Source organism: Schizophyllum commune, assembly GCF_000143185.2.
Source record: "Schizophyllum commune H4-8 unplaced genomic scaffold SCHCOscaffold_2, whole genome shotgun sequence".
NCBI classification, from domain to species: domain Eukaryota; kingdom Fungi; phylum Basidiomycota; class Agaricomycetes; order Agaricales; family Schizophyllaceae; genus Schizophyllum; species Schizophyllum commune.
In genome coordinates this window covers 2,825,470-2,852,154 of record NW_026089539.1, presented here as the reverse complement: position 1 = coordinate 2,852,154, position 26,685 = coordinate 2,825,470, and the positions used below count along the sequence as shown (strand labels likewise).

The following is a 26,685-nucleotide window of genomic DNA, read 5'->3' as shown; positions in this document are numbered from 1 at the left end:
TTGTGTATCTGTCGACACCCACACAAAGCCTCACTCACTCGCAATGTCTTCCTGGGTCAAGCTTACCTCTGTTCTGGCGACCGCGGCGCTGCTTGTGAGCGCGAAGCCGGTCGTGAGTGAGAAGCGTCAGCTGGGTGAGTCTTCGCGAAGGGCCTGAATGGAAAGGAGTGCTCACGATAGGTAGACACTACCGAGCACTGCGGGCAGTGGGATGTGGTGACCTACAACCAGTACTCGCTTCTGCTTGACCAGTGGGGCAAGGACAACGCGGAGTCTGGCCAGACCTGCGCGAGCATCACGTCCGCTAACGGCGATACCATTGCGGTAAGCACAATTGCTATAGAGCTAACACAGAGAGCCTGACCTGTAATGTAGTGGACGACGACCTTCGAGTGGAAGGGCACGTCGGACAGCGGTGTCAAGGCCTACCCCAACCTTCAGCTTGACGAGGGTCTTGGTGGCCAGATTGGCTCCATTTCTTCCATGCCCGTGCGTGCACTCTGTTATGTTAGACTGGATCAATGCTGACCTGTGATGACTTCAGACCTCATGGTCCTGGTCCCTCACCGACCTCTCCTCCGACGCCGTCGTCAACATCGCCTACGACATCTTCACCTCCTCCACCGCCGGTGGCTCCAACGAGTACGAGATCATGATCTGGATGTCCAACCACGGCGCCGGCCCGATCTCGTACACCTACGACGCGCAGGGCAACCCGACGCCCGTGGCTGAGTCTGTCAGCATCGCTGGCAAGACGTGGGATGTGTACCACGGCAGCAATGGGTCGAACGAGGTGTACTCGTTCCTCACGTCGGATGGGTCTGAGGTGACGAGCTTCGATGGGGATGCGTATGATTTCTTCAGCGTGTGTATCTACTTATTTTCCAGTCTTATGTGTGCCGCTGACGCTTGGAGGGCAGTATCTCGTCTCGGACCAGAGCTTCAGCACGTCCCAGTACCTCACAACCTTCCAGGCCGGTACTGAGCAGACGCTCGGCTCGGGCACGCTGACCACGTAAGGAGCCCATTTGAGTGAAAAAGACGCGTCTGACGATCCATTCCAGGTCCTCGTACAGCGCCTCCATCGCTTGAACTTTGTGATTGTTATATCTTGCAGAAAAGGATATGATGGTGCTAGCCACCTCTGATTTTGTGTAACATCAGTACTGGGATTGGCGTTCTTTTGGTAGCAATGAAGCTTTTTCGAACTTCGTGGTATGCATGGGACCTTGACAAGGACTTGCACCTGTGCGTAGAGCGCAGAGACAGCCTGAGCGAGCGCAAGCAAGTTGAACTTGGTCGGCATAAGCCGGAGCCCCGTGGGGTTGTTGATTGCATCAAACTGGACGTCATCAACCCCATCTTCAACTCGAGTGCCTCGCCCTGGGCAGCTCCAGGTCGAACCTTGTCCTCAGCTCATCATGGCAGAATCCCCTCCAGCATCCTCAGTCCCCAAAGCTGTGCTCTACTACGCCCGGGACTCTACAGAGTCATGTGTGGGTGAGAAGTTTCCTGCGGGCGCCAGCGCTTGAACACACTTGACGCGCCGTTCGTATGTAGCTCGCCTAACACTGTGAGTCCCACCATCGCGCGCTCGAGGGCTTATCTGACTGATCTGTAGAATTGAGAAGGGCTATGGCGATGATGAAGTTGATCTGAAGATCGTTGACCTGGGTACGTGCGCGACCATCCCGCGCGGCGATCATTATTGACGCGTCAATTAGCGAAGGGAGAGAATTACTCACCGTCCTACCTGCGGCTCAACCCGAAAGGTGTGTGCTACATCCTATGCGCGACTGGATGCTGAGGTGACTCACAACAACAGCCACTGTCCCGACCTTGATCGTACCGCTGGCCAAGACCCTCTCATCGGATGTCGACAGTCGTTTCAAGGCCATCGTTGATATTCGCGTAAGCGCTCGCCGCCTTCATGAGATGGGCGCTAATCAACACCATGCGCCTGCAGAAACTCGTCGAGTTTATGGACAAGTCTCGCTCGCCGATGTCCACCACGAACACAACATCGAGCGCGCCCGCACCCGCTCTCGCTCCTGCCACGGTCGCGTTCTCGTCCCTCAGCCGTACGATTCTTGACGAAATCGTGTATGCTGAGGACGCGTCCCCCGACAACCTGACGTACGCAAATGCGCGAGACGAGGCCTCATTGAAGACGACGGCAAAGGAACTGGTCCCAACCTTGCAAGGGCGTAAAGCGGCTCTCGAGAAATACCTGGCAGATGCGCGATCAGAGACCTACCACGCGTCTGAGAAGACCAAGGCTTTCTGGCAGGCGAAGCTACTGGCAACTAGCGTGCTGCTCGACATCTTCCTCAAGGCCGAAACACCTTCAGCAGACCTTGACGCGGACAGCCGTGCGAAGAGAGAAGAGTTCCTCAAGACGGCGGAGAACCTCTGGAGCAAGAGTGTCGCAAGTTTGCTGACCCGGCTGGACAAGGAGATTACTGGGCCGCTGTCTGGTGGTGCGTAGGCGGTGTTGTATGTCCGTCTAACGTTATGCTGATGGACCTGTAATTGTAGGCGATCAATTATCGATTGCTGACCTCCACATTGCGGGCTGGTTGGCTACTCTGATCAGGCTTGCAGGCGGCACGAACGGCTTGGACGGCAAGGCTGCCGTGTCGAAGCTGGAGCAGCACGTTGGTGGGGGCTTTACACTGCCGAAGGAATTCAAGACTGCGGAGGACGAGACGATTAGCAAGCTCGCAGCCTTTTGGGATTCGATGAGGGAGCGGGCGAGCTGGAAGAAAGTATACGGCGACGGTTTGGTGTAGATAGCAGTGACAAGTTCGAATACAAGGACGAAATGCAAGCATCGCTCGTCGAGTCGGTTAATCAGGTTGGGACCTGACGGGGTTGAGGACGCGGCTGGGAGTTTTGGATAGGTTTGTGCAGCTCGGTGGGTTGAAGGAATTAGGGGTGCACGTGGACATCCGGCCGCGTTCGAAGTAGCACCGCTTTGATTAGGTCGCCACCCTTATAGCCGACCATCACAGCGAAGAGAGCAAGCCGTGCTCCTCTCTGCGCAGCGCCCAGCCAGTCGCGACTGATTATCTGGCTGCCATAGACGATTCTGCGGGTCGCCACACGCACCGAGTCGTAGACCTAATCCGGACTTCGGATCCGCGCACAGACCCAGCTGCCGTAGCGCGGACTCGGGCCTGCACACATTCATTGAAGCCGCTATGTCATTCTCCATCAACCTCTTCAGCGCGTCGCCCCCGGACTCTCCCAATCTGGACGGCTACGACAGCCCCGACACCGACAGCGAGGTCAAGCACGCGCCGCGCGACCTCCACCACAGCATCGAGCGGCGTCCCTTCCTCGCTCCCGACTCTACTCCCTCGCCACCCCAACAATTCCTCATACCATCCATCGCCGGTGGCCATTCAAACTATTCCTCGAACGCGCCGTCGCCCATACCCTCCCGATCGACGTCGCCGCTTCCGCAGTTCTATGCACCCAACGCGCTCACGACCTCGTCGTGCACGTCTGATACGGACAGCGAGCCCAGCAGCTCGTACGGGCTCCGCCAACGCCATGCGTCGTGGAGGGACCAAGACAGGAGACGATGGTGGTCACTATCGCGACGTCGGCGGAAGCGCGACGGCTGCCTCCTGCGCGTTAGCAAGAAGTGGGTCCGCTGGATATACAGGCACCCATGTTTCCCCAAGCAGCCCTTGACCATAGTGCGTGCTCTGCACATCTTTTATTGCCCTTGCTGAACGCCCGCCCAGATTCTCGCACTGATCCTCCTTTCCGCCTTCGCCATCTTCCTCACACTGCTAATCATGTATATTTTAAACCCCGACAAGGAGCCCTTGCCTTGGCGCGCATATTGCTCCGTCCCCCCTCCGCAGTACTTTCCGTCCGACACCTCGCCCGCGCACTTGCCCCTGGGCCACGGCTACGTCTTCCCTCCTGACAACCTCGATGACATACCACCTGTCGGCGTCTTCGTTGGTGTCTTCTCCGTCGACTCTGCTTTCGAGCGACGAATGCTCGTACGGACGACATGGGCCAGTCATCCGTCGAGTAGGGAAGGCGCTGGCGAGGGAGACGGCGGCGAAGGCACCTCGCGTACCGTCGTACGCTTCATCCTCGGCCAACCGCGCAAGGACTGGGAACAGCAAATCCGATTGGAAATGGAAATGTACAACGACATCGTCATCCTTCCCATGGCTGAGAACATGAACTCTGGCAAGAGCCATGTCTACTTCTCGTGGGCGGCGATCAACGCGTGGGTGCCACCCCTGTACAACTCAAACTACTCTGTTGCTCGACCATACTTCTCCTATGCGAACTACACCGCGCCGCCACCACCACTTGCGCCCCATGACTCCCCCCAGGCCTGGCGAGATCAGTCGTTGACCTCGGGCGAATTCCGGCCATGGGTCCGCCCGGACTATGTTGTCAAGGTCGATGACGATTCCTTCGTCATGCTCGCAGAGCTGGAGTCGCGCTTGCGAGTTGAGCTGCACGCCAAAGCGGAAATTGATCACACACACGACAACGACACCGCTTCCTCCTCGTCATCTTCGTCACCCTACGCCCCTTCCACCGGCGCTCCAACCAACGCGTCCACCGCGACCACCCTATCGAAACGCGATCTCAATTTGGCGCATCGGATGCCATCGAACTGGCGCTTCGCCAGCCACTCACAGGATCCGTTGATCTACTGGGGCTACCTCGTGAAGAACCGGCTGCACCAGTTCATGGCAGGGGAGCTGTACGCGCTCACGTGGGCGCTTGTCGATTGGGTTGCGAAGGACCCGACGGTGAAGACGATGACGCGCGGGGCGGAGGACAAACAGACGGCGAAGTGGATCAAGTCGCACCCTCAGGCGGACGAGATTCGCTGGGCGAGCGAACGGTGCTACATGTATGATCACCCGCGAGCCGGTACTGTGTAGGTCTTTTCGTATCTTATGGGGCGCATCGGGTACTAATAATGCCGCAGCTACGCGCATGGATTCCTCTTCCCCTCCGAAGTCTCTCGGGTGAAGCGCAGTATCATGGACTTCCCGGAACATACGCCAGAGGACGTTCTCGATGCGCCGACCCTTGCGACGGGTGGTAATCAGTTGTCGACGCCGCCTTCGTGGGCACGCTCGACCGTGTCGACCTTCGGCGTGCGGTACGCCCCGCCGTTGCCGAACTTAACGGCAGAGCAAGCTGTCGAGGCCATGGTCGAGGGTAGTGAGATGTCCACGTTGAAAGAAGGTATGTAGCTGCCGTACTTTGCCCCGTCCAGCCTGCTCACAAACGTGCAGGCGATCCGAAGACGCCTGAGTACGCATGGATGCGCCGCGAAGGACGACGAAAGCGCTTCGAGGACAAACGCGTCGGCGGTACCGTGGTCGTGCACTACATCAAGAAGCACATGTGGTTTTTGGAGGCCGCTATCGCCCTATTAGAAGGAGACGAGTACTCGGATGCGGAGAAGTTCCAGAGGACAGAGACACAGGTCCCGGGAAGCAGTTGGAGCAGTATACACCGTCGGAGGTCAAGATAACGCTATTGACGCTGTTGTTGCTTGGGCATGAACTTCAGCGTAGGAGTGCTAGTTGGGGGGGGGGGGGCGTTGCTTTGGGGAGATTTATGGAGGTGTAGTAGCTCGCGCTGTCGGTAGGCGAGGCTTCATATTCAAAAGCATTGTAATTTATACTTCACTTGATTGGCGCTCGTTCTTGTAATTACTGCTAGAGACTGCCATGCTGTGCTTTCTGTGCACTTATCCGTACAGCCGGTGTGATTCGGTGCCAACAAGCCTCTTCCTGGTGTGGCCTGCAAAGATAGCCGTTGACTCCGCTTGCCCAGTCCATACTGGGGAACGAGGCTGCCGACCTCGCGCGGGCTGCGCGTTCCCCCACGCTGACGGCTGTGGCCGGCAGTGGCTCGGCCTGCGCTTGCTGTTGAGGGAGTCCAGAGCGTGTCAAACTCCATCATTGCCGGGATTGCGTGGCGCGCACGTGGTCGAATCTCGGCCTGGCTGCCAAAAATGAGATTCCTTGTCTCGCGACGAGCACACCTCCGACTTCGTCGTTCCACTGTCTAAGTCACCTTCGTACGCGCCTTCTATCATCTACCATCTATACCGGAGGGCGGCAGCCAGCGACGCCAGGCGCCACACATCGGAATGAGGTCGGGCGAAATCAGTCAATTATCAGATCGAGTCCTTGGGCCCGATCAGGCCTGGCTGCTCTAGACCACCACTTGCTCAAGAATATAAAACCAGTGAGCGCCGAGATGTGTTGCCCCTTCCCCGCTGTGTGCACCCGCGAGCGACATGTTTGGCTGCCAGCAACGCTCCTCGCCGTCCCGCCTACCTAACCCGCGCAAGAGACGCCGCCCCCAGGGCCTTTGGCAAGCGCGCGTGACTCATGGGTCCAATGTCCGCGCCGCAAAGCAGCCCCAGCCGCCCCGGGCGCGCGTCCCAGCGTCTACCCCGGCCTACTCTGATGATAGCGATGACGAGTACGAGAGCGCGCTCGACTCGTCGCGCTCCTCGAAAAGACTACGCTCTTCGACCTCGAACACTTCTGTCTACGACGAGGCGGGCTACGATGAAGCTCCGACCGAGAAGGAGCCACCGCGCGTTAGCGGGTGGCTTCGACGCACGAAGATTATGGACTCCTGCTCACTCGCATCTCGCGGTACACACACCACACTATCCGAGTGCGACTACGAGGACTGGGAGGACCTAAAAGACTTGTATAAGAGCGCTCTCGATCAGCTTGAAGGTACGCTACATTCCTCCGAATTTTCAGTCACTAATCTCGGACCAGGCGACGATGATCCCAGCGAAGCTCTGCCACTGCTACGCGGTGTCGTTCACGAGTGTCATCGGTTCCTGCTGCGATACGACGACCCATCCGTGATTTTCATTACCCCGCCTTCGCGCACGCGTCTTCTCCAGCCCGCACATCCGAAGCCAAAGCACCCCGAGTTGCCTACGGCCTTTCATAACATTCTCGGTACCGCGCTCTTCCTCTTTGGGAACATCATATCCCTCTTCCCGAAGCGTGCGCTGCCAGGGGAACCGACGATTGGCGTGCCGTACTGGCTTGCTGCACTCGATGTCTTCGAGACAGCCGAAAGTCTGCCCACTCGCACAGACGGACGATTTGGCTTCCATGCCCCCGAGGACTGGCACATGGCCGTGGTCTGGGGCCGGACATGGGTCCGCCTGGCCCAGGAGACCCTCAATCGCTCTGCAGACAACGCCAAGGGGGCCGACCTGTTCTCGACCGACTACGCCTGGCCAGCGAATTCACCCCTAGCCGCTATCATGTCCCATCGCCCCCCGGTGACCCGTCGGACAGCCTTGTGCTCCCCGACACCGAACGACTTGATGGAGCTCGCCATGGACCAGTTCTCGCGCGGTATCTTCCATATGCCGCACCCACAGCATCACCACGGCATGCCTCACCTGCCCGAGCCGCCTATCATGCTCTCGACCCTGTCTTGCCCCATGGTCAACAACATCCACTTTTCCCAGCACGAACACGACAGTGGCGAGTTCGAGGCCGGGCCTCGAATGTCCCCGCCCCCGCCCGCCCCCATCCTCTCGCTCGAGAACCACCACTACTCGCCCATCCCGCCAAAATCTCGCGCGACGCATCTCTACACCATCGCAGCCGAGGTGGTGCACCTCGCTGAAAAGCTGGCGCTTCCGTCAGAGCGCAGGATCTGGGCGACATGGGCGGACTCGGTGTTCAACCAGATGCGCATGGAGGTTGACATGGACCGGTGGAGGACGGCGATCCTGCGCGAGCGCGGTCGCTGCTGGCTCATCGTCGGGAGCGCTCTCGCGGAGACCGCGGAGAAGGTGCTCGAGGCCGACGCGGACGATGCGATGAAGGTCGAGGAGGCGCTCGCCGCCGATGATACGCAGCAGGCTCGCGAAGCGCTTGACTTCGCCATCGAGTTCCTTGACAAGGCCATCGCGCATCAGATGTCTTCAGCGTCGTCTGCCTACTCGATGTGCTCTGGGCGTGCCGGGAAGGACGAGGAGCACGAGGAGATGGCGCTCACTTCGCTGTTGGCCGAGGCGTTGCTCACGCTCGCTAACATCACGCCTGACGACGAGACCAGGGAGGAGCTGTACCGTCGCGCCAGCGTCGTCGGTGGGGAGGACGTGAAGGAGATGCTCGAGCACCCTGACGAGTTCTGCATGGATGTGAACTAGATTCCCGCCTACTCACTGTATATACCCGCACTGTATCTCTAGCCATTGTTATCGTGTTATTATATCGCACTGATCTCACTCTCTATTGTATTGCACTCGTTCTCATAATGCAGCCCCCAGTCTGACCAGAAGTTGAACCGGTCAGCCACCTGTCACATGACCGCCCGACCAAGGAACAAACAAACAAAATCAAATGGTCGGCGGACTCGAAGGGCCGACCACGAACAAGGTCCCCTGTTGGATCCCGCTGCGACGGACTGAAATGACTCACGCACCTTCTCCTGCTGTCTTCTCTTGTAATCCTGCGCGCCTTCTGCGTCGACTATCGCCTGCAAACGTCGCGCTGCTTACGTGGTAGGCCTTCTATGAGGAAGGAAATGAACCGTCTCAACCCTCAGCGAGGTCCCCTCTTGTCGGGCCGCAGGCCGCCGACATTGATCCAATACCACTCTCCGGGTGCATATTCGTGAGTTTTCGCGGAACTTGCAGGTGAAAAAAATCTTCGAGTCTTTCAAGGCTTACCTTGCAGTATTGCTTCACCTTTCGAACCGGGTCCACCTACTCCCGGGTTGAATCCCCTTGTCTGCCTTGTCCTCTAGTTTGACTCTCGGGGTTACGATTCGAACTATCAGTGAGCCCGTGTCCCAGCACGTTTAAATCTATTTCCGAACTCCGATAACACGGACGCCGGGGGCACATCATGCCCCTCCCTCATAAGAAAGCACCCTGGCGGTAGCTTGCGGCGAGAGGTTCTCTTCCTCCCGCCACTGGTGACTGGACCGATGAAGGACGCGATGGCCACCCCCACCTCCGCATCCGCATCCCCGCCCCCGTTCTCCGCTCAGCAGACTGATCCGTCGCATGCGGAGAAGGATGGCGTGCTCGATCAGGAAATGCCAGTGCCTGCACCTACGTCCTCGCATGCTGAGGAGGCCGAGCCAAGGATTGGGAAGGTGAAGGGGATATGCTTGACCGCGGTCTGTGCGACGGCGATGCTCATGAATGTGCGTTGAGAAAATTGCTTGATGATAGGCATGTCGGGCGCATATCTTATCTTGCTTGCAGGTCGCCACGAATAACGGGGTCACCATTGCTCTGCCCTCGATTGGGAAAGAGTTGGACTTTGACGAGAGCAAGTTACAGTGGCTTGTGTCGGCGTACTCGTTGAGCTCGGTGCGTCGTCGATACGTGGCGTGGCAGAAAAGCAGAGACTCACTTACATCTATTCCAGGGATGCCTGCTCCTCGTGCTGGGCAGGCTTGCCGATCTATATGGCAGGAAAAAATTGTTCACGATGGGCTCCTTCTGGCTGTTTGCACTCAGCTTGGGGTGTTCCTTCGTTGATGGTCAGGAAAACTCTCTTACTTGTCGTTGACGGGTTCTGACGCTTTTCACCAGACCCTTTGACGCTCATGATCTTACGTGGGATTCAGGGTATCGGCGGGGCGGCTATCGTCCCCTCAGCGGTGCGTCCTGGATGCAGGGAACTGTCTGCCAAGTACTGACGTCTTACAGATTGGCATCCTGGCTCGGGCCTTCCCTCCAGGCAGTCGCTCACGATCTATTGCTTTCGCCACGTTCGGCGCCGGAGCTCCCATCGGAGGAGTGCTCAGTCTGCTCATCGGAGGTGCGCTTACGCAGTTGACAAAGTAGGTGTTCTCTCCTGCCCCAGATTCTTCAGCGCTGACCTTCGATGACAGGACGGGGTGGAGGTCCATCTTCTACTTTACCTCATGCCTCGCGTTCGCCTGTTTTGCAGGCGGAGTCCTTGTCATGCCGCCCGATCCTCCTTCGACGGAGAAGGATCGGCGAGTGGATTGGCTCGGGGCTCTGTTGTCGACTGCAGGACTAGTCCTTATTGTCTTCGTTTTGTCCGATGGCGAGGAGGCGCCGAATAAGTGGGCTACGCCTTGTGAGTACTTGTATCCACTCGATGTAGCACGGCGGCGTACTCATACACTGTTAGATATCATCGTCCTGCTCATCCTCGGTGTCCTCCTGCTCGTCATCTTCTCCTTCTGGCAGCTGTACCTTGAGCGAGTGCAGGACGACCCGAACGCGACGTACTCCGTGTGGACGCCGCCTCCGGTCATGAGGATGACCTTGCTGTCGAGGGGCCATTGGCGGTATGGCGCGCAGATGCTCATCGTGTTTACTACGTGGTCGTCGTTTATTGGGTATACTTTCTGGCAGATGGTGCGTGTATGGGTGCAGGACAAGGTTGCAGTTGAGCTTACCCCCTTCGCAGCTTTTCTACCAAGACTACCTTGGCCTATCACCTCTGGCGGCGGCCATTCGTCTCATCCCCATGCCAATCACGGGTGTCATCTGCAATATGCTTGTTGCCCTTCTGGTCGGCCGGGTACCAGTTGTGGTGCTTATGGGTGCGTCGCGTCCGTCCCCGCTGTGGTGCATCCCATCTGAAACAACAACGCCTGTAGGTACCGGCACTATGGCAACCACCCTCGCTAGTCTGCTCTTCGCAACTATCTCGAACGCGGAACGGCCCTATTGGGCCTACGGCTTCGTACCCGCGATCATCGCTGTGTTCGGGACTGATTTCGTCTTCTCGGCTGGCACGATCTTCGTGCAGAAGCTGTCGCATCCACATGAGCAGAGTGTCACTGGAGCGCTGTTTTCGACCATGACGCAGGTGAGCTGCTTAAGGTCGTATACCTGGTTCGGTAAGCTGACCTTTTGATAGCTTGGGTCCGCCTTCGGTCTGGCAATCACTACGGTCGTGTATAATCGCATCCAAAACAACCTAGGCGAGGACACCTATCACCTCAAATCATTTCATTCGGCTCACTTCACTGCCTTCGCACTCGGCATCGTTGGTGGGTGCTCTACAACCGAGACAGCAAGCCTTATTCTGACATGCATTCCAGCTTGCTGCGTTACGATCATTTCCCTCCGCGGTGTCGGCATAGTAGGGCACGTCAAAAAGAACAAGTTGGCGGACGGCGACCCTGAGAGGACTGCCGCCAACAGCACGGTCTCTGGAGCTAAAGAGGAGACTCTGGAAAAGGTCTAAGTATTGGATCCAGGCCTCTTCACTTTACGGAGCCTGTTCAACACGGCACGCCGCACACACTAGACACACTCACATTAGACTATAGAATCGGGATTTGTAGGGAACACCATAGGTACATGTAGCATACTGACATAGACGATGACTGTATGGATTTCTGTTTTTGTTTTCACGAATATCATGCCCGGCGCCCGGCGCGTCTCGACACGACCCGTCACACGCGTGACCGGACGCGTCAATTACCCTTGCCTCCTCCCGCCATGTTTTCCGACGAGCCCAACACGGGCGATGCCCTCATCACCGACCGCACGCGCACCTTCGAGGAGTTCCTCGATGAGGAGACCGACCTCTACAACTACCGCGAGACCGTGGCGCGCATGCTCCGCCAGGGTCAAAATCGCCTCATAGTCAACATCGATGATCTCCGGAGCCACAACCGAGAATACGCGGACGGCCTGCTCAAGAATCCCACGGAGTACCTCCCCGCGTTTGATGCCGCGCTGTTGGAGGTTGTGAAGCGCGCCGCCGCGTCGGGGGATAGCAAGGTCGACGAGTCGCAGACATACCATGTTGGCTTCAGCGGCTCGTTCGGCGATCATCATGTCAGCCCGCGGACGCTGCATGCCTCACATCTCAACAAGATGATCTCGCTTGAGGGGATCATAACGCGCTGCTCCCTCGTCCGACCGAAGCTCGCGAAGTCTGTACACTACTGCGAGGAGACGCGACAGTTCTACCGTGCGGTGTATCGCGACGCCACCGACAACAGCGCCCTTCCCCCCACTTCCTCCATCATACCCACTACCGATGATGAGGGGCGCTTCCTCACGACGGAGTTTGGCTTCTGCACGTTCCGCGATCACCAGCGTATATCTATCCAAGAGATGCCCGAGCGCGCACCGCCAGGCCAACTTCCTCGCAGTACAGATGTCATCCTGGACGATGATCTGGTAGACAAGTGCAAGCCCGGCGATCGCATACAACTTGTGGGCGTGTATCGCAGTGTTGGTGGAGGTGCCAGTGGTGCATTCAAGTGCGTCTCTTCTACAGAGCCATGCGTGGCTTTGCCCTAATTTGCGATTTTCCTCAGGTCCCTCATCCTTGCCAACAACCTCAATCTTCTCTCCAGCAAGATTGGTGGGGGTATCGCACAAACGTCCCTGACGGACACGGACATTCGTACAATCAACCAGCTGGCTAAGCGTTCGAACATCTTCAACCTCCTCGCTGAATCCCTCGCACCCTCCATATGCGGTCACGAATATATCAAGAGGGCCATCTTGTTGATGCTTCTCGGGGGCGCTGAAAAGAACCTGCCCAACGGTACCCATATTCGAGGAGACATCAACATCCTCATGGTCGGTGATCCCTCTACTGCCAAGTCGCAGCTCCTGCGCTTCGTTTTGGGTACGGCACCTCTCGCAATTGCGACCACGGGCAGAGGAAGCTCCGGTGTCGGTCTGACGGCGGCAGTCACCTCCGACAAGGACACGGGCGAGCGTAGGCTCGAGGCAGGCGCGATGGTGTTGGCCGATCGTGGGGTGGTCTGCATCGACGAGTTCGACAAGATGTCGGATATCGATCGCGTCGCTATTCACGAAGTCATGGAGCAGCAGACAGTGACCATCGCAAAGGCGGGTATTCACACCAGTCTGAACGCGCGGTGTAGTGTTATCGCCGCTGCCAATCCTATATACGGCCAGGTGAGAAGATATTTTCGAGGCGCTAAAGCTGGATACTGATCTGTCGCTGTAGTACGATATCCACAAGGATCCTCACCGCAATATCGCGCTGCCGGACTCATTGCTGTCTCGTTTCGATCTGCTCTTCGTCGTAACGGACGACGTAGATGAGACCAGAGACCGCATGATTGCGGACCACGTCTTGCGCATGCATCGATACCTCCCGCCTGGAGTCGAAGAGGGCACACCCGTGCACGACATCCTCTCGCAACCTCTGTCTATCGACGGTCCCGCGGCTGCACCGACTCAGGCGGAGCCAGAAAGCCCTTGGGAGAAGTACGATCCGTTGCTGCATATGGGGGTCGGCAGCACGTCTACTGGACGGAAGACGCGCGCGACAACGAAGAAGGAAAAGCCGAAGGAGATCCTCAGCATACCCTTCGTCAAGAAGTATATCCAGTATGCGAAAAGCAAGCCAGCACCTGCATTGTCAAAGGGCGCTGCCGACCATATAGTGCAGGTGTACGCGTCTCTGCGTAATGAAGATTTGGAGGGCAACCGCAAGAAGGTGTTTCTATCGCTGTATGCAATCAATAATTGGCTGACCTGCTTTATAGACTTCACCTCTGACTGCACGTACGCTCGAAACCCTCATTCGTCTTGCAACAGCGCACGCAAAAGCACGGCTGTCCACCAAGGTCGAAGAAGCAGACGCTCAACAAGCAGAGACCATCATGCGCTTCGCGCTCTTCAAAGAAGTCCCCAAACGCGAACGTCGCAAAAAGCGCAAACTCAACACCGGCGGCGCTGCTCGGAGAGGTGGCCCAGGGTCGGACGACTCGTCAGGCGACGACTCGGACGCGGATGGCTCGGACGAGGAGCCGGCGCCCCAGCGCATGCAGATGCCCTCGCGCGCTGCGAGCGCCGCGCCGCAGCCTGACAATGTGTGGGGCGAGTCGCAGGATACGCAGATGGCTGATGGGCCGGCGGCGAACCCGGCGGAGGCGTTGGGCATGCCACCACCGCCGGCGTCGGATGGTTCGTTGACGGATGAGAGGTACGGTCCCTGCACTTTTGTGGAAGGTGTTCGATTTGCTGACACTGCGTCAGATTCTTCTTCTTCCGACAGCGTATACGTGCGGCGATCAACGGGCCCTATGCTGCAGAGGAGTCCATTTTGGTACGTCTCTTGCCTGAACACATCCTTCTCTTCGCTAACGCGTGCTGCAGGTCGAGGACCTCATCAAGGTTGGCAACGACGGCGTCATGGCGAGACTTGCGCTGAGTAAGGAAGAGGGCACGGAGGTTCTCGACAGGATGGGTGCCGACGACGAAGTTATGCGTGCCGGTGATATTGTGTGGAAAGTGTAACGTACTTATTCTTTCTGTCCTTGCTTTCGCTGTCCATCGCGTGTCGTTCTGCTGTGTTGTTATTGCTTGTATGACTTATCAATGAATGGCTGTTGTTTTGCCTGCAATGGTGTTACTGTTGTCTTCAGTGCGAGCAGTTTTTGAACCGTTTGAAGCGTTCCTCTATGTGCGTCATTACCAGTGTGAGTAGTGTAAGTAGTATACAGGCATCCTATATCTCCCTCTTCTCCCCTGCCCCTTTCGCTATGGTGTTGCAGTACTCCTGTCCAGGAGTGCTTGCAACTTGTTCAGAGTCGCAGTCAGCGCGATGATCCCTCCGCCTGTCAGTCGTGGCACGGCAGGTTCCTCGCCGTCTGCTCTGTGAGCGTCCCGGCCGTCTGAGCGGTGGGCGTCCTCGCCGTCTGCCCTATGCGCATCCTCCCCGTCGCCCTCCGGCGCAGAGCTGCTCTGAATAAGCGCTCGTGCGTCGTCGATGACTTTCTTGAGGTTTCCTCGCCGTATGTAAAAATCGCGGATGGCGGGGGTGATGTCCTCCAGTGACAGTTCGAAGGCGCGCAGTACGAAGCCGCGAGATAGGACGTAGGCCTTCTCGGAGTATAGTCGACTGAAAGGACGCATCAGTATGAGCAAAGCCGTGATACGGACGTTAAGCCCTTACCTGTTAACCTTCCCCTCCTCCGTCCCTCTCAACTTCTCATACGCAGGCTCGCAGAACCACGGCTCCTTCACAAGAACCAGGCCCTGTATCGACACTAGCACCTGCAACAACGAGCTTGACCTCGGCGTCCAGCTCTCGCTCTTATCCCCTTGCCACGTCCCCAGAATACTCAGGCAGATCTTGCCCTCCTCGTACAGATTCGGATTAACGCGCCCGTTTGACCGCGTCCACGAGTGGAAATGCGCGCGGGGCGGTTTCTGCGGGAATTCGGCGTCGAGCACCCAGTCAACAACGAACGGACAGTCCGCGTAAGGCGTGTTGTCTGGGCCGATGATCAGGCTGCGCAGAAGATCGGAGCGATCTTCATACGTTCTTACGATGATTGTGTCTGGGGTGGTGGTTGGTCAGTACGTGAACACTGGACAGTGTATGAAGGGACGACTTACCGGGAAGGTTGGCCTGTAGTGCACGATATTCCCGATTCAATCGCGAGAAGAAGGCCTTGGAGCGCGGCTCGACGGCACTGTCGTAGAATGCGTGGTCGTGTGGGGCTTCGGGTAGTATCTCGAATCGTGTCCATGCGTCTGGCTCGCTGGATGGGCCGGCAGACGGCGAAACGTCGTCTGACGAGACAGGCTCCTTGTCCTTCAATATTGGCAAAGACTGCGCTGTCTCGTCCACCACCGTTGAGGACATATCCTCCTCCGCGACATCAGAAGCAGCTGACCCCATCTCCGCGTCCGCGCCGTCTTCCACAACCTCGTTATCGTCCATGACGCCATTAGGCGGCTCTTGGTCGTCGTACCATTCCCAGTCGCCGTTGGGCACGCCCTCCGTATCGGGTATGTCCTCCCAAACGTCCTCCATATCCTCATCGGAGCCGCCCATCTCAGAGCCGTTATTCCACATGTCCTCCTGCAGCTGCGTGACACCATCTTGCAGTTTGTTCAGCTGCTTAAGATTGAAGGTATCCTTCTTCGTATTGGGGTAAGTGACCTCTACGGTCCCGTCCAGGTTCAACTGCAGATGCGTCAGCTTCAGCGACAAGGATACAAAAACAGTCACTTACAGCAGTGACCTCTCCTATCCAGTTCAACGAATTGTCGTCAGGTCTTGGTAATCGAACATTACCGAGGCGGCTGTCGTGCCCACTCGTGACTTCGGCGCCGAGCTCCGTAAGCTCTTTCCTCCAGCCCAAAGGCTCGCCTTCCGTGAGGGGCACTTCTCGTACCCAGGGCTCGACCTCGCCGAGGACGGGTACACGGGAGTCCGTGAAGCCGTTGTCGTCACAGATGAATACGAAATCGCCGAGCTGTACGCCCAACTCGGACGTAATCTCGCCAGTTGTTCCGCCGTGAGGGTCGATGTCGAGCAGGGGTACGAGTTCGATCTTCTGGGTATCGAGGAAGAGCACCTTCGCGATGCGCTCCTTGGCATCGACGGACTGCACAACCGCGACGCGTTTGTTGCCGTCTTCTCCTTTGTAGAGAACATGGTTCCCTGGCCTAAGATTCTGTCGGTAAAAGCTATCGCAAAGTGTAGTCAAAACATACCAACAATCCAGATCGTCGGGATTCAAATATGGTATGACGTCGGTAGCTTTCCGCTGATCTCTGGTACCGTCCTGCCACAACAAGTCGATTATCGTCTCGCTTTCGATGATCTTGAAGGCAGAGCAGACGAAGATCCCTCCCGGATCCTGGTCGCGTCCATGCCTCGTATGTGGCCGCGCGCTGTCGAACTTGCGGAAGAAGACGCGCTCGCCAACGTGCAGCTGCCTTTCCGCTACCCCGCGGATGACGGTCAGTTTCGCGACGTCTTCGCCGTACCAGAACTTCTTTGGCCGCTCCCGTTTCTCGGCTTCGCGGGGATCCAGCTGTAGGAGTAGGTGCGTTAGCTTGCGATCGCCTGCCATAATCGCAGAAACGGACTTTCTGGCTGATGCCGAACCAGGCGATGGCGTAAACCGTGTGCCGGACGGCGACAACGGTGTCGCCTTCTGATGGTCGATTCTGGCCCATGATGTAGCTCAGGATGCCAGAGAGGTTGCCCTGTGGTGGGGGGAGGATATGCTGAAGCACGGTCAGTCGCATGCCGGCTTCTGTAAGGGGATGTACGCACTCGGCCCTTATCCCCCACTACCAGGCGCGTGCTGAGTTCGGGAACGCGTATGAGGTGCCCCGCGGCCTCCACCAGGGTCTCATCGAAAGTCTGTATCTTCGTGAGCGTCGGAACGCGCACAAGCAGCACTTTTCATTACCTCAAGTACCTATAATTATATTGAGCGGACGAGGGAATGAAAGAGATCGGAGTTCGCACCTGTCCCACCCAATCGTTGTACACCAGGTATTCCCCCACATCCGCCGGCCTCGGCGCGAACTCGTCTAGTGTGTGCCACCCCGGGAGCTCTTCCCCGCTGACCGCATGCGCGACGCGAATGCGCATGTTCACGTTGGTGACCACGGCCGACGCCACGTCGTTGATGCTCGCCTTGCAGAACTCCCCGAGCTGAAAGAGGCGGTCGGAAAGGACGAAGTCGGTCTCTGGGAGGATCTCGTGCTCGCCGGTGCTCAGCCAGGTCACACCGACCTCGCCACGCTTCAGTGGCCGGAGGATGGGGTCAAGGCTCCCGGGGTCCGGCGCGTTCTCCTCGGAATCGTGCCAGCATCGCTGGAGTGGGTGATTAGTGGCCAGCACGGGAGGTGAGCGCAGGGGACGCACCGAAACGAGGGCAACCGCCGCAGGGTTCACCTTCGAATAGACGATGTCCTGCGAATATAACTGCAGGTGGCTGATTAGACGGGGTCAGATGCGCCCAGCCAGCATCCTTGCCTTGATATTCGACGTTCCCTTCGACTCGGACATGCGGCAGACACTCGTGGGAGGTGGGGGGAAGAGGAGAGGATGGTTCACAGGCAGGTCGTAGTAGGGTGCCGCTAACGTTAATGGTTGGCTTCAAGGACAAGTAATCAATGGAATCCCGACCCGATCAAACAAACGCGTGCGCAGCGCGTGTGGGCCCATGTGCGGCACTCTGGCCATAAATGAAAGGTCTAGAAGGATGGGCTGGGTAGTCCATATACTAGAGTTGGGAGCAGGGAAGTGAAGATGAAGTGTGAGATGGAAAGACGTTACGAGGCAGCAAGCTCTCAAACACTTCTATTGGACTCCGGATGCACATCCAAACTCTGTAAGTATCTAAACCGCTATGGCTGCTCAGATTTTTCCTGGCTTTGCGCCGCCGTCTTTTCTCTCCGACGGAGTAACAGCAGCATCGTGGTGTAGAAGCCACTTCCGATTGTGGCCATCAACTGTGCCAGAAGTCAGCGCAAATTCACACCACCCAAACAAAGCCCACTCACCCCAGCAAACACAGACGGTCGCCACCAATGATATTCCTTGGTGAGCAAAGCGCCCTCTATCGGGGAGCCACATAAGCCACCAAATCCTGCGATTGTACCTGCTTAGTACCCGCGGACGTTTCAGAGTAAGCCATCTACCTGCGAGAGTGAACCCGACACCCATTCGTATGCCGATTTCCGACCTATCGCTCGCCAGAGATGCCATCATCGGTGCCACCAATGCAATGTCTACAAACGCGTCAGCTTTCGGATTCACGGACAAGGTATAACGGTGCTCACATATCCCAGAAAATAGGCCAAAGGTTGCGCCGATGGACATAACGCCTGCTAAATTGTGGGCGGCGGTCATGCAGAACATGATAATTGCGCAGCATCCAGATGACGCGACGATGAGATTCCAGAGGCCTAGCGGCGCGATGAGAAAGCCGGAGGAAAACCGCCCGACGAACGAGCAGACGTTCATGACGACCAGCTGTGAATCTTTTTCGGTAATGAGCTAGGACTAATCTGCGTCTGGACATACCACATAGAACGCAACCTTCTTGTTGATCCCATGTTGGGTCGCGTCCAGCTGCAGGTAGAAGAGCGGATAGTACATCCCCACAATGAACATCGAACATCTCCAGCCGTATCAGCAAAAAATTCCCGCGTGCCACAAATTCCCTCACTCACCCCACTGCCGCACACACATACGGCACATCCTTCGCGAACCGCCTCACCGCCTTCAGCAGATTGGGCCTTGTCTTTGGCGGCGGTAACCTTGTGCGCATCAGGCCCACAGCGCACAACAGAAGAACGGAGACGAGTCCAGCATGCGCCCGGGTGGCACGCGCGAAGCCGATCTTGTCGAGCGTATTATTGAGCATGATGGTGTGGATGATGGCACCAAGAGACGAGCCCGAGGCGGCGATGGACATCGCGAGGCTCTGCCGGCGGCGGAAGTAGTGCGAGAGCGCGGCCATGGAGGGCACGTAGAGCATGCCTACGCCGAGGCCGACGGCGACGCCTTGTGCGAGGAAGATCTGGGCGGCAGGGTGGGGTCAGGGTCGAGAGGCGAGTGGGGAGGCTGTGAGACGGTTACGCACCTGGTAGAACTGCCCTTCCTTCGCGAGAGACAGCATGAAGAGCGCGAAGGATATGAGGAAGAACCCGCCCCATAATTGATAGCGGCTGAAGATGGAAACTGTGTTAATCGCGATGTATGCAGAGTTCATGGACTTCTACTCACAAATAGCCATGGTCGTAGACACGGCCTGCTGGTAATCCGCACGCCATGACAAGGAAGGAAGCGACGCTACCTATCCAGCTGACATTCGTGTCGTAAGCGACGGGTATGCGCTACGCGAGCGCCGTCGGACATACGATATGGCAGATGTGGACACGTTCGGTAGATAGACGCGAACGTAATAGTCTGAAGGGTACGGAGAACAGTCGGTAAGTGTCTGTGCTGCTTCGAGGAAGTCCGAGGAGAGATAGCTCACCTTGGAAGACTCCGAACGACATGGTGTATCTGCCAATCAGGACGCTCCTTAGTGTTCCATACAGGGAATCGGACGGCCTGAACGTACCCAAAGCCACATACTTGAACCAAGAACCTGTGCGTGAGTTCAGCCGTTCCCGCAAACTGAGACAAAACAGATGAAAAGACGTACGCGCCCAGCACCGTCAGCCATGCCTCTAAACCACCCTCCGGAAATTCTTCCTCAGCATTTGAAACGCCTACCGTAACGTCCGACTGCACTGAGGGCGTTGCGCCAGTCGTCGACTGCAGCTGCACCTCAGAGTCCTTGACGGAGAACGTCTTCTCAGGGTCGTCCATACTCGTCATGGCCTGGGTAATGGCCGTTTCGTGTCGGAGGACACCTGCAGGTTTATATACCCTCTGGCTTCGTGCGCTGTTCACGCGCTCCTCGCGGCCGCCGCCTGTCTGCAGTGCACGCCGACCTATTGTGGGCCGCGACGCTGTAGCTAAGAAAGCAGCTCTCGAGCGTTCGCCCCGTCGACGCAGATATGAAGCCTGCTGCCTACTTGCTGCTTAAGTATGTGGGTCCTTCTTCGACGCCCTGGCCCCGGGCATCCGAGGTAGGCAAGAGTGCAGCGGTATGTGGTAAGTGCGCTCCCCGCGGCCGGCTGAATGGGCGTGGTACTTATCGTGGCGAGGTCCGGGTTCACGGTGATAAGGGCCCAAAAGTCGAACATACCGGTGGGAGGATATGGCCACCGAGAGCACGTGTCGTGGACGGAGGGGAAAGAACAATGGGGCGGCCTACTGACCTTCGCCGGGGTGAAGGATGGCGTCAATTCCGGGCAAGACATGAATAGGAAACGGCTGCCGCGGTGAAGGTGGCGAAGACGTGAAAGAGCTGCTGCCAGATGAGGCGAGCTACATAAGGAAGGCTTTGAGCGCATCCGGGCACTCATGAAAGCGTCTATCAAGGTGCGTTGGGGCTTACGCCCAGTTCAACTATGCTTCGGCATCTTCCGATGTTATGATTCCGCTGCCACGTGTGATCCAACCGTCCCTCTTCAAGCTTAAGTCCAACCAAAGTTGGCCCCGCTGCCTGGGTGAGTCGGGAGTTGCAACCACGTACATGATCCTCCTTCTCCGCCTGCAACAAGCGCGGATCGTGGGGCGGCTGTGATTCAGAGATCATGCGCGAATCGCGTGGCGCAGCAGCCAGGCCCACGTGGCGCTGGTCAATGACTGCTAGATGATGACTGCACCGACCCTAAGCATGAGCCCATGCGCTTCTCACTCTTACCCCTCACCATCGTCGCGCTCGTTGCGCCGTTCATCGACGCGCAGCAAGCGCCACTAAGTCCCCACGCCACAGCGACGACCCTCGTCGACGCACTTAACGCTGATCCGGACTATACTTCCCTCCTCAAGCTCCTCCAGCGCGCGCGCCTCATCCCGACGCTCAACCGCCTCAATGGCAGTACCCTCTTCGCACCGACGAACGATGCCATTGAGAAGCACAGGCTATGGAATACGTACCTGGACAACGGAGACGATCTGGTAGACAACGTCAGGGAGGAACTACGCCAGCAGCTGTTCTACCACCTGCTGAACTACTCGCTCCCTGTGCCAGAGGAAGACCGGATACTCGTCATGAAGACCCTGCACTACCCTCACTCCCCCACTGAGCACCCCACGCCACAACCACCCCCAAGTCCGCCCTGGATGCCTGTCCCTAACGGCACCCTGGGCCACGAGCCGCAGCGCCTGCGCCTCGCGGCCCACGGCGAAGAGGCGCTTGTTGGCGTTGACGCGTCTGGAAAGGGTGGTGCCTCCGTAGTCAAGGGCAGGGTCGACGCAGGGAACGGCATACTGCTCGGCATCGACGACGTCCTCGAGCCACCGAAGCGCTTAGGTGCGTACTTCCCTCCGACCTGCTGACACTCTACTGAAAGCATATGCGCCTTAGCCGACGTCATCCCCACTAAGGATTCTATATCGTACTGGAACAAGATAATGACGCCCGAGATCACTGTGCTGCTTAACAACACCGACGAGCTGACGGTCTTCCTGCCGCGCGATGATGCATGGGATTCCCTCGACAAGCTGGAGAGGCTATACCTCGAGAGCGAGTACGCGACCGATGACCTACTGAGGTGCGTGGATGTACGGCATAGCTGGATTAGGCTAGCTGCTAACGACACTTACAGGATCCTGAACATGCACGCTGTAGTCCAGGATGGTGTGAAGTGGTCCGACTCGTTCGAGCCTGCGACAAACCGTGCGTTTCACGCTTGCGCTAGTTGCTACACACTAACCATTCACCAGTCACCACCCTCGACGGATCCACACTCGAAATCGTCGTCGCACCCGAGAAGACGATGGTTGGCTCCGCACAACTTGTCCACCCTGACATCTACGCCGCAAATGGTGTCGCCCACATCGTTGACGGCCTGCTCATCCCGCCAAACTCCCTGCAGATCACCCCTGAGAAGTACTTGCTCGCACTCAACTGCAGCAAATTCATCTCGCTCCTTCATTCTGTCAACCTGACTGGCCTAGTTAATGACACGGAAGCCAAGTACACCATTCTTGCACCACAGGACGATGTCATCTCCCTTTTGAAGGACGATGATGAGCTTCCTGAGCCTGGTACGGAGGAGCTGAAGAACATGTTGAGATATCACTTCCTCCCCGGCCGTTGGACCCCGAAGAAGCTCAAGGACGGCATGCTTCTGGAGACTGCGCTCGAGGAGGAGGGTCTGGACGGCGGTCGGCAGGTGCTGAGCGTCGAAGTCAGCGAGGACGACATCCAGGCCGACAAGCACCAGAGCATCCGCTTCGGCGGTGCAAAGGTGCTTGGAGAATACAGTACGTGCTAACTTCGTATGTCTGGCTGTGGAAACGAAACTCATCCCCCTCCTTCCAGTCGAAGTCAACAACACCCTCATCTACTTCGTCTCTCGCCCCGTCACCCCGCCCGTCGACGCGCTTTCCGCCGCCCTACCCTCCCTCGACCTCAGCAGCTTCCTCGCCGCCGTCTTCTCCACCAACCTTGCCGACGTCCTCAAGGCCACGCCGCGCACCACCATCCTCATGCCGCACAACGCTGCCTTCAAGCGCCTCGGCGCCCTCGTCTCTGCGCATCTCCTCTCCCAAGGCGCTGCTTCCAAGGCCGACCTCGAGCAGATCATATTGCATCATACGCTGGATAGCGTGCAATACGCGGGCGATCTGGACAAGGGGGCGCAGCACACGTACTCGACGCTGCAGGGGTCGGATGTGGATTTGGTGAGGGAGGAGAATGGGACTTTGAGTCTGAGGCCAAGCGGCGGGTGGCCTGGGATGCGGGCGACGGTGTATCCCAAGGACACGCTGACCAAGACGGGTGTTGTACATGAATTGAGTGAGTTGATTTCTGCAAGGTGACGAGGGTGGCGGTAGCTGACGTGCGATATTCAGGCGACTTGTTATTCCCGCGGTCGGTGCACTTGACGCTACCCAAGCTCATCAAGGCGGCTCAAGGAAGCACGATGAGCACGCTGATCAGCAAGGCTGGCATGGACTGGGTCCTCAATGGCACTGCGCCCCCGGAGGGTAGCCCTTGGGCAGATAGGGTGCGTGCGCGGGTTCGAGGCAGGGATAGAGTACTGATTCGGCGTGGAGGTTCCCGAGGGTGCGACTTGGACAATCCTCTGTCCGACCGACGACGCCTTCAAGTCGGTCAACCTCACAGAGCGGTATGCGAATATTGAGGACCTCCAGAAGACCGTCGAGCAGCACCTCATCTGGATACCTACCTCCAAGCTCGATGGTCAGTATACTTCCCCTTCAATCCTCATCCAATACTGATCTACCTTTAGCTGATGCCCCACCCATTGAGAACCGCCCCATCTCACTCGATGACGATCCCGAATACCCCACCCTTCGTGGGCGCGACTCTGACTTTGAGGAGGGTGGAATCACGTTCAAGAAGCAGGGCGACGACGACGAAGGCACTGGGTACGACGTCGGCATTCTGGGCGCAAGAGCTTGCCAGGGGACGGACTCTGCGCGCGTCCTGGCGTGGGGAAGGACAACTGGCGGGCTGGGCGGCGGTGTTATACAGATCAATCGCTTGCTCGAGCCGTGCGAGGTGCCGTGGCTGCTGAAGTACGGTCCGCCGGTATTTGTGGGCGTGCTGGGTGTGGTGAGTGGCTGGCGCTCGCTGGTTTCCAGGCCGTTTGATTGATGCGCTTCTATAGGCTGCAATCTGTGCTTTCTTCTTGGGTGTCCGTTGGGTTTGGCAACGCGACGTGACTGAGGCGACATACGAGCCTGTTGGTGGATTTGACAGGTCGGACGAGGAAGCATAGACAATGAACATGTATACTTTCTTCTCGAAGTTCTCAACGTCTCGGTCTGAATCATCCATATCCTACGTACAATTTACATATCCTCGCACCATCCTTTGATTATTTTCTGGCAGACAACTGACCTTGTAGCAATATAATATAACCGTGAATTATGTATATGCATATTGCGAGTGATTTTCAATGTCTAAGGCAGGTCTGCTGCACGTTGGACGGCGCCGCCTCTGACGATGAGCGGACGAGCGAGCGCCGTGCGGAGAAAATGCGGGGGACCGCCGGCAAAGACCGCGGGGAGCCACGTGCGCTCGGCGTCATGGGCATGTGATTCCTCTCCGTTATAGCCGCCATCAAGGACATGTCGTCTCTGCAAATCAGCCATCCGGCTCTCGTTCTCCCTCCCAACCCCCATCGACCGCGCGATACAGACGAGCGACAGACGAGATGGTAGAAAGCGTAATTCTATGCTAGAACGGTGCTTACAATGAGCGTAGAGCACCGAGACGGCGAAGCGAGCGACTGCTGAGCAGATTAAGGCGTTCATTGCCGGTGGGGTTGGCGGCGTGTGCGCGGTACTTGTCGGTAGGTACATTGGTTCTGACTCGTCGGGCGTAGGCTAACGTGCGTATGGTCTAGGTCATCCCTTCGATCTCACGAAGACGCGACTGCAGACCGCGACGGAGGGGACGTACAAGGGCGCGGTTGACGTCGTTCGCAAGACGCTTGCCAAGGATGGTGTCACTGGGTGCGCGTTCTGTAATCCCTTGTGAACATCTTCCTCATCTCTGACGCGTTCATGAGCGCAGATTGTACCGCGGTGTCGTTCCCCCACTCCTTGGTGTCACCCCGATCTTTGCAGTGTCCTTCTGGGTGCGTGGATTGCTTCATTATAAGTTAAACAATCTCTCTAACGCATCTGAGATAGGCCTACGATGCGTCCAAGAAGGTCGTCTTCGCCCTCACACCGAATCGCAAATCTGAATCCTTGTCAACTGCCGAACTCGCCACTGCTGGCTTCCTCTCCGCGATCCCCACCACCCTAGTCACCGCGCCCGTCGAGCGCGCGAAGGTGCTGCTCCAGGTGCAGGGGCAAGGTGGCGCAGAGCAGAAATACAAGGGCGTCTTCGACGTGATCGGGCAGCTGTACAAGGAGGGCGGCCTGAAGAGCATCTTCCGCGGCTCAGCAGCGACCATTGCGCGCGACGGGCCTGGCAGTGCAGCGTGAGTATGATTGTCCTCCATTCCCTTCCCCCCTTCGCAGCAGTGCTCTGCGCTGCGTACGCCATAGCCCGGGGTACCGACGGCGCTCCGCGAGGTCATGCGTCCACGATCAAGACCTCTTGGCTGACATGTCCCAGGTACTTCGCCGCCTACGAGGTGACCAAGAAGGCACTGACACCCGCCGGCCACACCCCGGCTGAGCTGCACCTCGGCTCCATCATCACCGCGGGCGGTATGGCTGGTGTGGCGATGTGGGCAATCGCGATCCCGCCAGACGTACGTTGGCTCTCCTGTTGATTTGCATAGAGCGGGATTGATGCTAACGCCGCTGTTATAGGTGTTGAAGTCGCGTATACAGTCCGCGCCAACGGGGACGTATAACGGTATCTTGGACTGCGCGCGCAAGACGATAGCGCAGGATGGTGTGGCAGCGCTGTGGAAGGGCTTCGGACCGGCGATGGCGAGGGTGCGTGCGGCGTCTATTGCCTCCTGAATGTGGTGAACGCGGCAGCTGACTGACATCAATCGTAACAGGCTTTCCCCGCCAACGCGGCCACCTTCCTTGGTGTAGAGTACTCCAGGCAACTCCTTGACAAGCTCTTCTAGGTGGAGGATGATCTACACTGATGAGGGAGAAGTGCTTGGTTTTGTAGCAATGCCAGTGATATCCTGCAACAATAAATTATACCTCAAGCATACCGCACCCCAGAGCGCAGGACAAGCAAACGCCTTCATGATGAACGTGCCGATACTGCTGAGAAGCATTTTACCACTTGCTCCCGACCGAAGTTGAGTCTTCTCTCAGTTACTTCACTCCGTTCACACCCACAGACCGTTCAAAAGCGACTTGATCACCCTATCGAATAGTACATATACCAGCCAAAGTACAAATTATCTGCTCAGGCAGATGCTGTGCTCGCCGCTGCGGCAGCTGTGGGCGCTGCAGACTACAACACCAGTTAGGCCCCGATCTGCTTGTCTCCACTCGATGCACTCACTGCCGACGCTGCGTTCGTTGCTGCTGCGCTGGCCGCCGCTGATGAAGATGCGGCGGTGGTAGCGGCGGCAGCGGAGGTGTCAGCAGCAGCGGTGGTCGCCGCGGCTGCGCTGCTCGCTGCTGCTGAGCCGCCACCCAGGACACCGTCGATGTCGCCGACGACCTGGTCCACCTTGGTGGCAGCCTTGTCGAGGCCGAGAGCTTTGAGGAGATCGGCAAGGCCGGCGCCGCCCTGGTCGATGAGCGACGAGAGGTCGAAGCCACCTTGTGCGCTGGCATCGGCGTTGGCACCGGCAGCGGCCTTGTTGTCGCCGCCGAGGAGCGCGCCCAGGAGGTCACCGAGGCC

The 26,685-nt window shown here is 57.7% G+C and overlaps 10 protein-coding genes across 10 annotated transcripts; 8 read left to right on the top strand and 2 right to left on the bottom strand.

Moving 5' to 3' along the window:
- Window positions 1-43: 43 nt before the first annotated feature.
- SCHCODRAFT_02489291 (concanavalin A-like lectin/glucanase) lies at window positions 44-1,019 on the top strand (the record flags this gene model as incomplete). Its single annotated transcript, XM_003037119.2, has 5 exons — window positions 44-134; window positions 185-324; window positions 376-489; window positions 545-865; window positions 921-1,019. The coding sequence occupies 5 exons, from the start codon at window positions 44-46 to the stop codon at window positions 1,017-1,019; spliced, it is 765 nt and encodes a 254-aa protein (XP_003037165.2).
- Window positions 1,020-1,353: 334 nt separating this feature from the next.
- Window positions 1,354-2,857, top strand: SCHCODRAFT_02612356 (uncharacterized protein). Its single transcript, XM_050344530.1, has 7 exons — window positions 1,354-1,500; window positions 1,561-1,573; window positions 1,622-1,674; window positions 1,725-1,772; window positions 1,826-1,911; window positions 1,967-2,480; window positions 2,539-2,857. Exons 1-7 carry the CDS (start codon window positions 1,422-1,424, stop codon window positions 2,790-2,792), a joined length of 1,047 nt encoding a protein of 348 aa, XP_050202385.1. The 5' UTR covers window positions 1,354-1,421; the 3' UTR covers window positions 2,793-2,857.
- A 143-nt stretch (window positions 2,858-3,000) lies between these two features.
- SCHCODRAFT_02612354 (glycosyltransferase family 31 protein) lies at window positions 3,001-5,596 on the top strand. Its single transcript, XM_003037121.2, has 4 exons — window positions 3,001-3,707; window positions 3,756-4,927; window positions 4,979-5,241; window positions 5,292-5,596. Exons 1-4 carry the CDS (start codon window positions 3,204-3,206, stop codon window positions 5,531-5,533), a joined length of 2,181 nt encoding a protein of 726 aa, XP_003037167.1. The 5' UTR covers window positions 3,001-3,203; the 3' UTR covers window positions 5,534-5,596.
- Window positions 5,597-6,049: 453 nt separating this feature from the next.
- Window positions 6,050-8,364, top strand: SCHCODRAFT_02675745 (uncharacterized protein). The gene is made up of 2 exons (XM_050346706.1): window positions 6,050-6,761; window positions 6,807-8,364. The coding sequence occupies exons 1-2, from the start codon at window positions 6,308-6,310 to the stop codon at window positions 8,207-8,209; spliced, it is 1,857 nt and encodes a 618-aa protein (XP_050202384.1). The 5' UTR covers window positions 6,050-6,307; the 3' UTR covers window positions 8,210-8,364.
- Window positions 8,365-8,959: 595 nt separating this feature from the next.
- SCHCODRAFT_01115881 (MFS general substrate transporter) lies at window positions 8,960-11,489 on the top strand. The gene is made up of 11 exons (XM_050341047.1): window positions 8,960-9,213; window positions 9,275-9,382; window positions 9,441-9,555; window positions 9,608-9,675; window positions 9,725-9,858; window positions 9,910-10,121; window positions 10,176-10,405; window positions 10,458-10,593; window positions 10,651-10,862; window positions 10,914-11,046; window positions 11,098-11,489. The coding sequence occupies exons 1-11, from the start codon at window positions 8,992-8,994 to the stop codon at window positions 11,241-11,243; spliced, it is 1,716 nt and encodes a 571-aa protein (XP_050202383.1). The 5' UTR covers window positions 8,960-8,991; the 3' UTR covers window positions 11,244-11,489.
- Window positions 11,489-14,412, top strand: SCHCODRAFT_02530387 (MCM-domain-containing protein). Its single transcript, XM_003037124.2, has 6 exons — window positions 11,489-12,273; window positions 12,331-12,943; window positions 12,996-13,490; window positions 13,540-13,979; window positions 14,033-14,102; window positions 14,153-14,412. Exons 1-6 carry the CDS (start codon window positions 11,501-11,503, stop codon window positions 14,291-14,293), a joined length of 2,532 nt encoding a protein of 843 aa, XP_003037170.2. The 5' UTR covers window positions 11,489-11,500; the 3' UTR covers window positions 14,294-14,412.
- SCHCODRAFT_01142917 (uncharacterized protein) lies at window positions 14,385-18,884 on the bottom strand. Its single transcript, XM_050341097.1, has 13 exons — window positions 18,837-18,884; window positions 18,593-18,785; window positions 18,423-18,541; window positions 17,673-17,732; window positions 17,271-17,621; window positions 17,212-17,220; window positions 17,073-17,162; window positions 16,883-17,023; window positions 16,505-16,827; window positions 16,021-16,456; window positions 15,398-15,971; window positions 14,952-15,339; window positions 14,385-14,897 (listed from the first exon to the last, which is right to left on the bottom strand). Exons 2-13 carry the CDS (start codon window positions 18,774-18,776, stop codon window positions 14,537-14,539), a joined length of 3,036 nt encoding a protein of 1,011 aa, XP_050202382.1. The 5' UTR covers window positions 18,777-18,785; window positions 18,837-18,884; the 3' UTR covers window positions 14,385-14,536.
- On the bottom strand, window positions 18,816-20,141 carry SCHCODRAFT_02487304 (MFS general substrate transporter; the record flags this gene model as incomplete). Its single annotated transcript, XM_050342873.1, has 8 exons — window positions 18,816-18,933; window positions 18,986-19,335; window positions 19,399-19,483; window positions 19,542-19,619; window positions 19,676-19,724; window positions 19,795-19,823; window positions 19,882-19,908; window positions 19,966-20,141. 8 exons carry the CDS (start codon window positions 20,139-20,141, stop codon window positions 18,816-18,818), a joined length of 912 nt encoding a protein of 303 aa, XP_050202381.1.
- Window positions 20,142-21,034: 893 nt separating this feature from the next.
- Window positions 21,035-24,306, top strand: SCHCODRAFT_02612334 (FAS1 domain-containing protein). The gene is made up of 9 exons (XM_003037125.2): window positions 21,035-21,687; window positions 21,742-21,928; window positions 21,983-22,053; window positions 22,101-22,643; window positions 22,702-23,178; window positions 23,235-23,389; window positions 23,439-23,586; window positions 23,636-23,961; window positions 24,017-24,306. The coding sequence occupies exons 1-9, from the start codon at window positions 21,057-21,059 to the stop codon at window positions 24,125-24,127; spliced, it is 2,649 nt and encodes an 882-aa protein (XP_003037171.2). The 5' UTR covers window positions 21,035-21,056; the 3' UTR covers window positions 24,128-24,306.
- Window positions 24,307-24,511: 205 nt separating this feature from the next.
- On the top strand, window positions 24,512-26,052 carry SCHCODRAFT_02612326 (mitochondrial carrier). The gene is made up of 8 exons (XM_003037126.2): window positions 24,512-24,568; window positions 24,616-24,703; window positions 24,758-24,866; window positions 24,928-24,991; window positions 25,047-25,342; window positions 25,480-25,618; window positions 25,680-25,808; window positions 25,877-26,052. Exons 1-8 carry the CDS (start codon window positions 24,566-24,568, stop codon window positions 25,946-25,948), a joined length of 900 nt encoding a protein of 299 aa, XP_003037172.1. The 5' UTR covers window positions 24,512-24,565; the 3' UTR covers window positions 25,949-26,052.
- The last annotated feature ends 633 nt before the right edge of the window (window positions 26,053-26,685 follow it).

Excerpts from the sequence above, each read along its gene's own strand:
- SCHCODRAFT_02612356 (XM_050344530.1), top strand. The coding sequence starts at position 1,422 with ATGGCAGAATCCCCTCCAGCATCCTCAGTCCCCAAAGCTGTGCTCTAC. Across the intron at positions 1,675-1,724 it reads TCTGAAGATCGTTGACCTGG|CGAAGGGAGAGAATTACTCA; the intron begins GTACGTGCGCGA and ends CGCGTCAATTAG. Across the intron at positions 1,912-1,966 it reads AGGCCATCGTTGATATTCGC|AAACTCGTCGAGTTTATGGA; the intron begins GTAAGCGCTCGC and ends ATGCGCCTGCAG.
- SCHCODRAFT_02612354 (XM_003037121.2), top strand. The coding sequence starts at position 3,204 with ATGTCATTCTCCATCAACCTCTTCAGCGCGTCGCCCCCGGACTCTCCC. Across the intron at positions 4,928-4,978 it reads CACCCGCGAGCCGGTACTGT|CTACGCGCATGGATTCCTCT; the intron begins GTAGGTCTTTTC and ends ATAATGCCGCAG. Across the intron at positions 5,242-5,291 it reads GATGTCCACGTTGAAAGAAG|GCGATCCGAAGACGCCTGAG; the intron begins GTATGTAGCTGC and ends ACAAACGTGCAG.
- SCHCODRAFT_02675745 (XM_050346706.1), top strand. The coding sequence starts at position 6,308 with ATGTTTGGCTGCCAGCAACGCTCCTCGCCGTCCCGCCTACCTAACCCG. Across the intron at positions 6,762-6,806 it reads CGCTCTCGATCAGCTTGAAG|GCGACGATGATCCCAGCGAA; the intron begins GTACGCTACATT and ends ATCTCGGACCAG.
- SCHCODRAFT_01115881 (XM_050341047.1), top strand. The coding sequence starts at position 8,992 with ATGAAGGACGCGATGGCCACCCCCACCTCCGCATCCGCATCCCCGCCC. Across the intron at positions 9,556-9,607 it reads GGGGTGTTCCTTCGTTGATG|ACCCTTTGACGCTCATGATC; the intron begins GTCAGGAAAACT and ends GCTTTTCACCAG. Across the intron at positions 9,676-9,724 it reads CGGCTATCGTCCCCTCAGCG|ATTGGCATCCTGGCTCGGGC; the intron begins GTGCGTCCTGGA and ends GACGTCTTACAG.
- SCHCODRAFT_02530387 (XM_003037124.2), top strand. The coding sequence starts at position 11,501 with ATGTTTTCCGACGAGCCCAACACGGGCGATGCCCTCATCACCGACCGC. Across the intron at positions 13,491-13,539 it reads TGGAGGGCAACCGCAAGAAG|ACTTCACCTCTGACTGCACG; the intron begins GTGTTTCTATCG and ends CCTGCTTTATAG. Across the intron at positions 14,103-14,152 it reads CTGCAGAGGAGTCCATTTTG|GTCGAGGACCTCATCAAGGT; the intron begins GTACGTCTCTTG and ends CGCGTGCTGCAG.
- SCHCODRAFT_01142917 (XM_050341097.1), bottom strand. The coding sequence starts at position 18,776 with ATGAACGTCTGCTCGTTCGTCGGGCGGTTTTCCTCCGGCTTTCTCATC. Across the intron at positions 15,340-15,397 it reads ACTACAGGCCAACCTTCCCG|ACACAATCATCGTAAGAACG; the intron begins GTAAGTCGTCCC and ends CCACCACCCCAG. Across the intron at positions 14,898-14,951 it reads GAGGAGGGGAAGGTTAACAG|TCGACTATACTCCGAGAAGG; the intron begins GTAAGGGCTTAA and ends GCGTCCTTTCAG.
- SCHCODRAFT_02612334 (XM_003037125.2), top strand. The coding sequence starts at position 21,057 with ATGCGCTTCTCACTCTTACCCCTCACCATCGTCGCGCTCGTTGCGCCG. Across the intron at positions 22,644-22,701 it reads AAAGGTGCTTGGAGAATACA|TCGAAGTCAACAACACCCTC; the intron begins GTACGTGCTAAC and ends CCCTCCTTCCAG. Across the intron at positions 23,179-23,234 it reads GGGTGTTGTACATGAATTGA|GCGACTTGTTATTCCCGCGG; the intron begins GTGAGTTGATTT and ends TGCGATATTCAG.
- SCHCODRAFT_02612326 (XM_003037126.2), top strand. Across the intron at positions 25,343-25,479 it reads GACGGGCCTGGCAGTGCAGC|GTACTTCGCCGCCTACGAGG; the intron begins GTGAGTATGATT and ends GACATGTCCCAG. Across the intron at positions 25,619-25,679 it reads CAATCGCGATCCCGCCAGAC|GTGTTGAAGTCGCGTATACA; the intron begins GTACGTTGGCTC and ends CCGCTGTTATAG.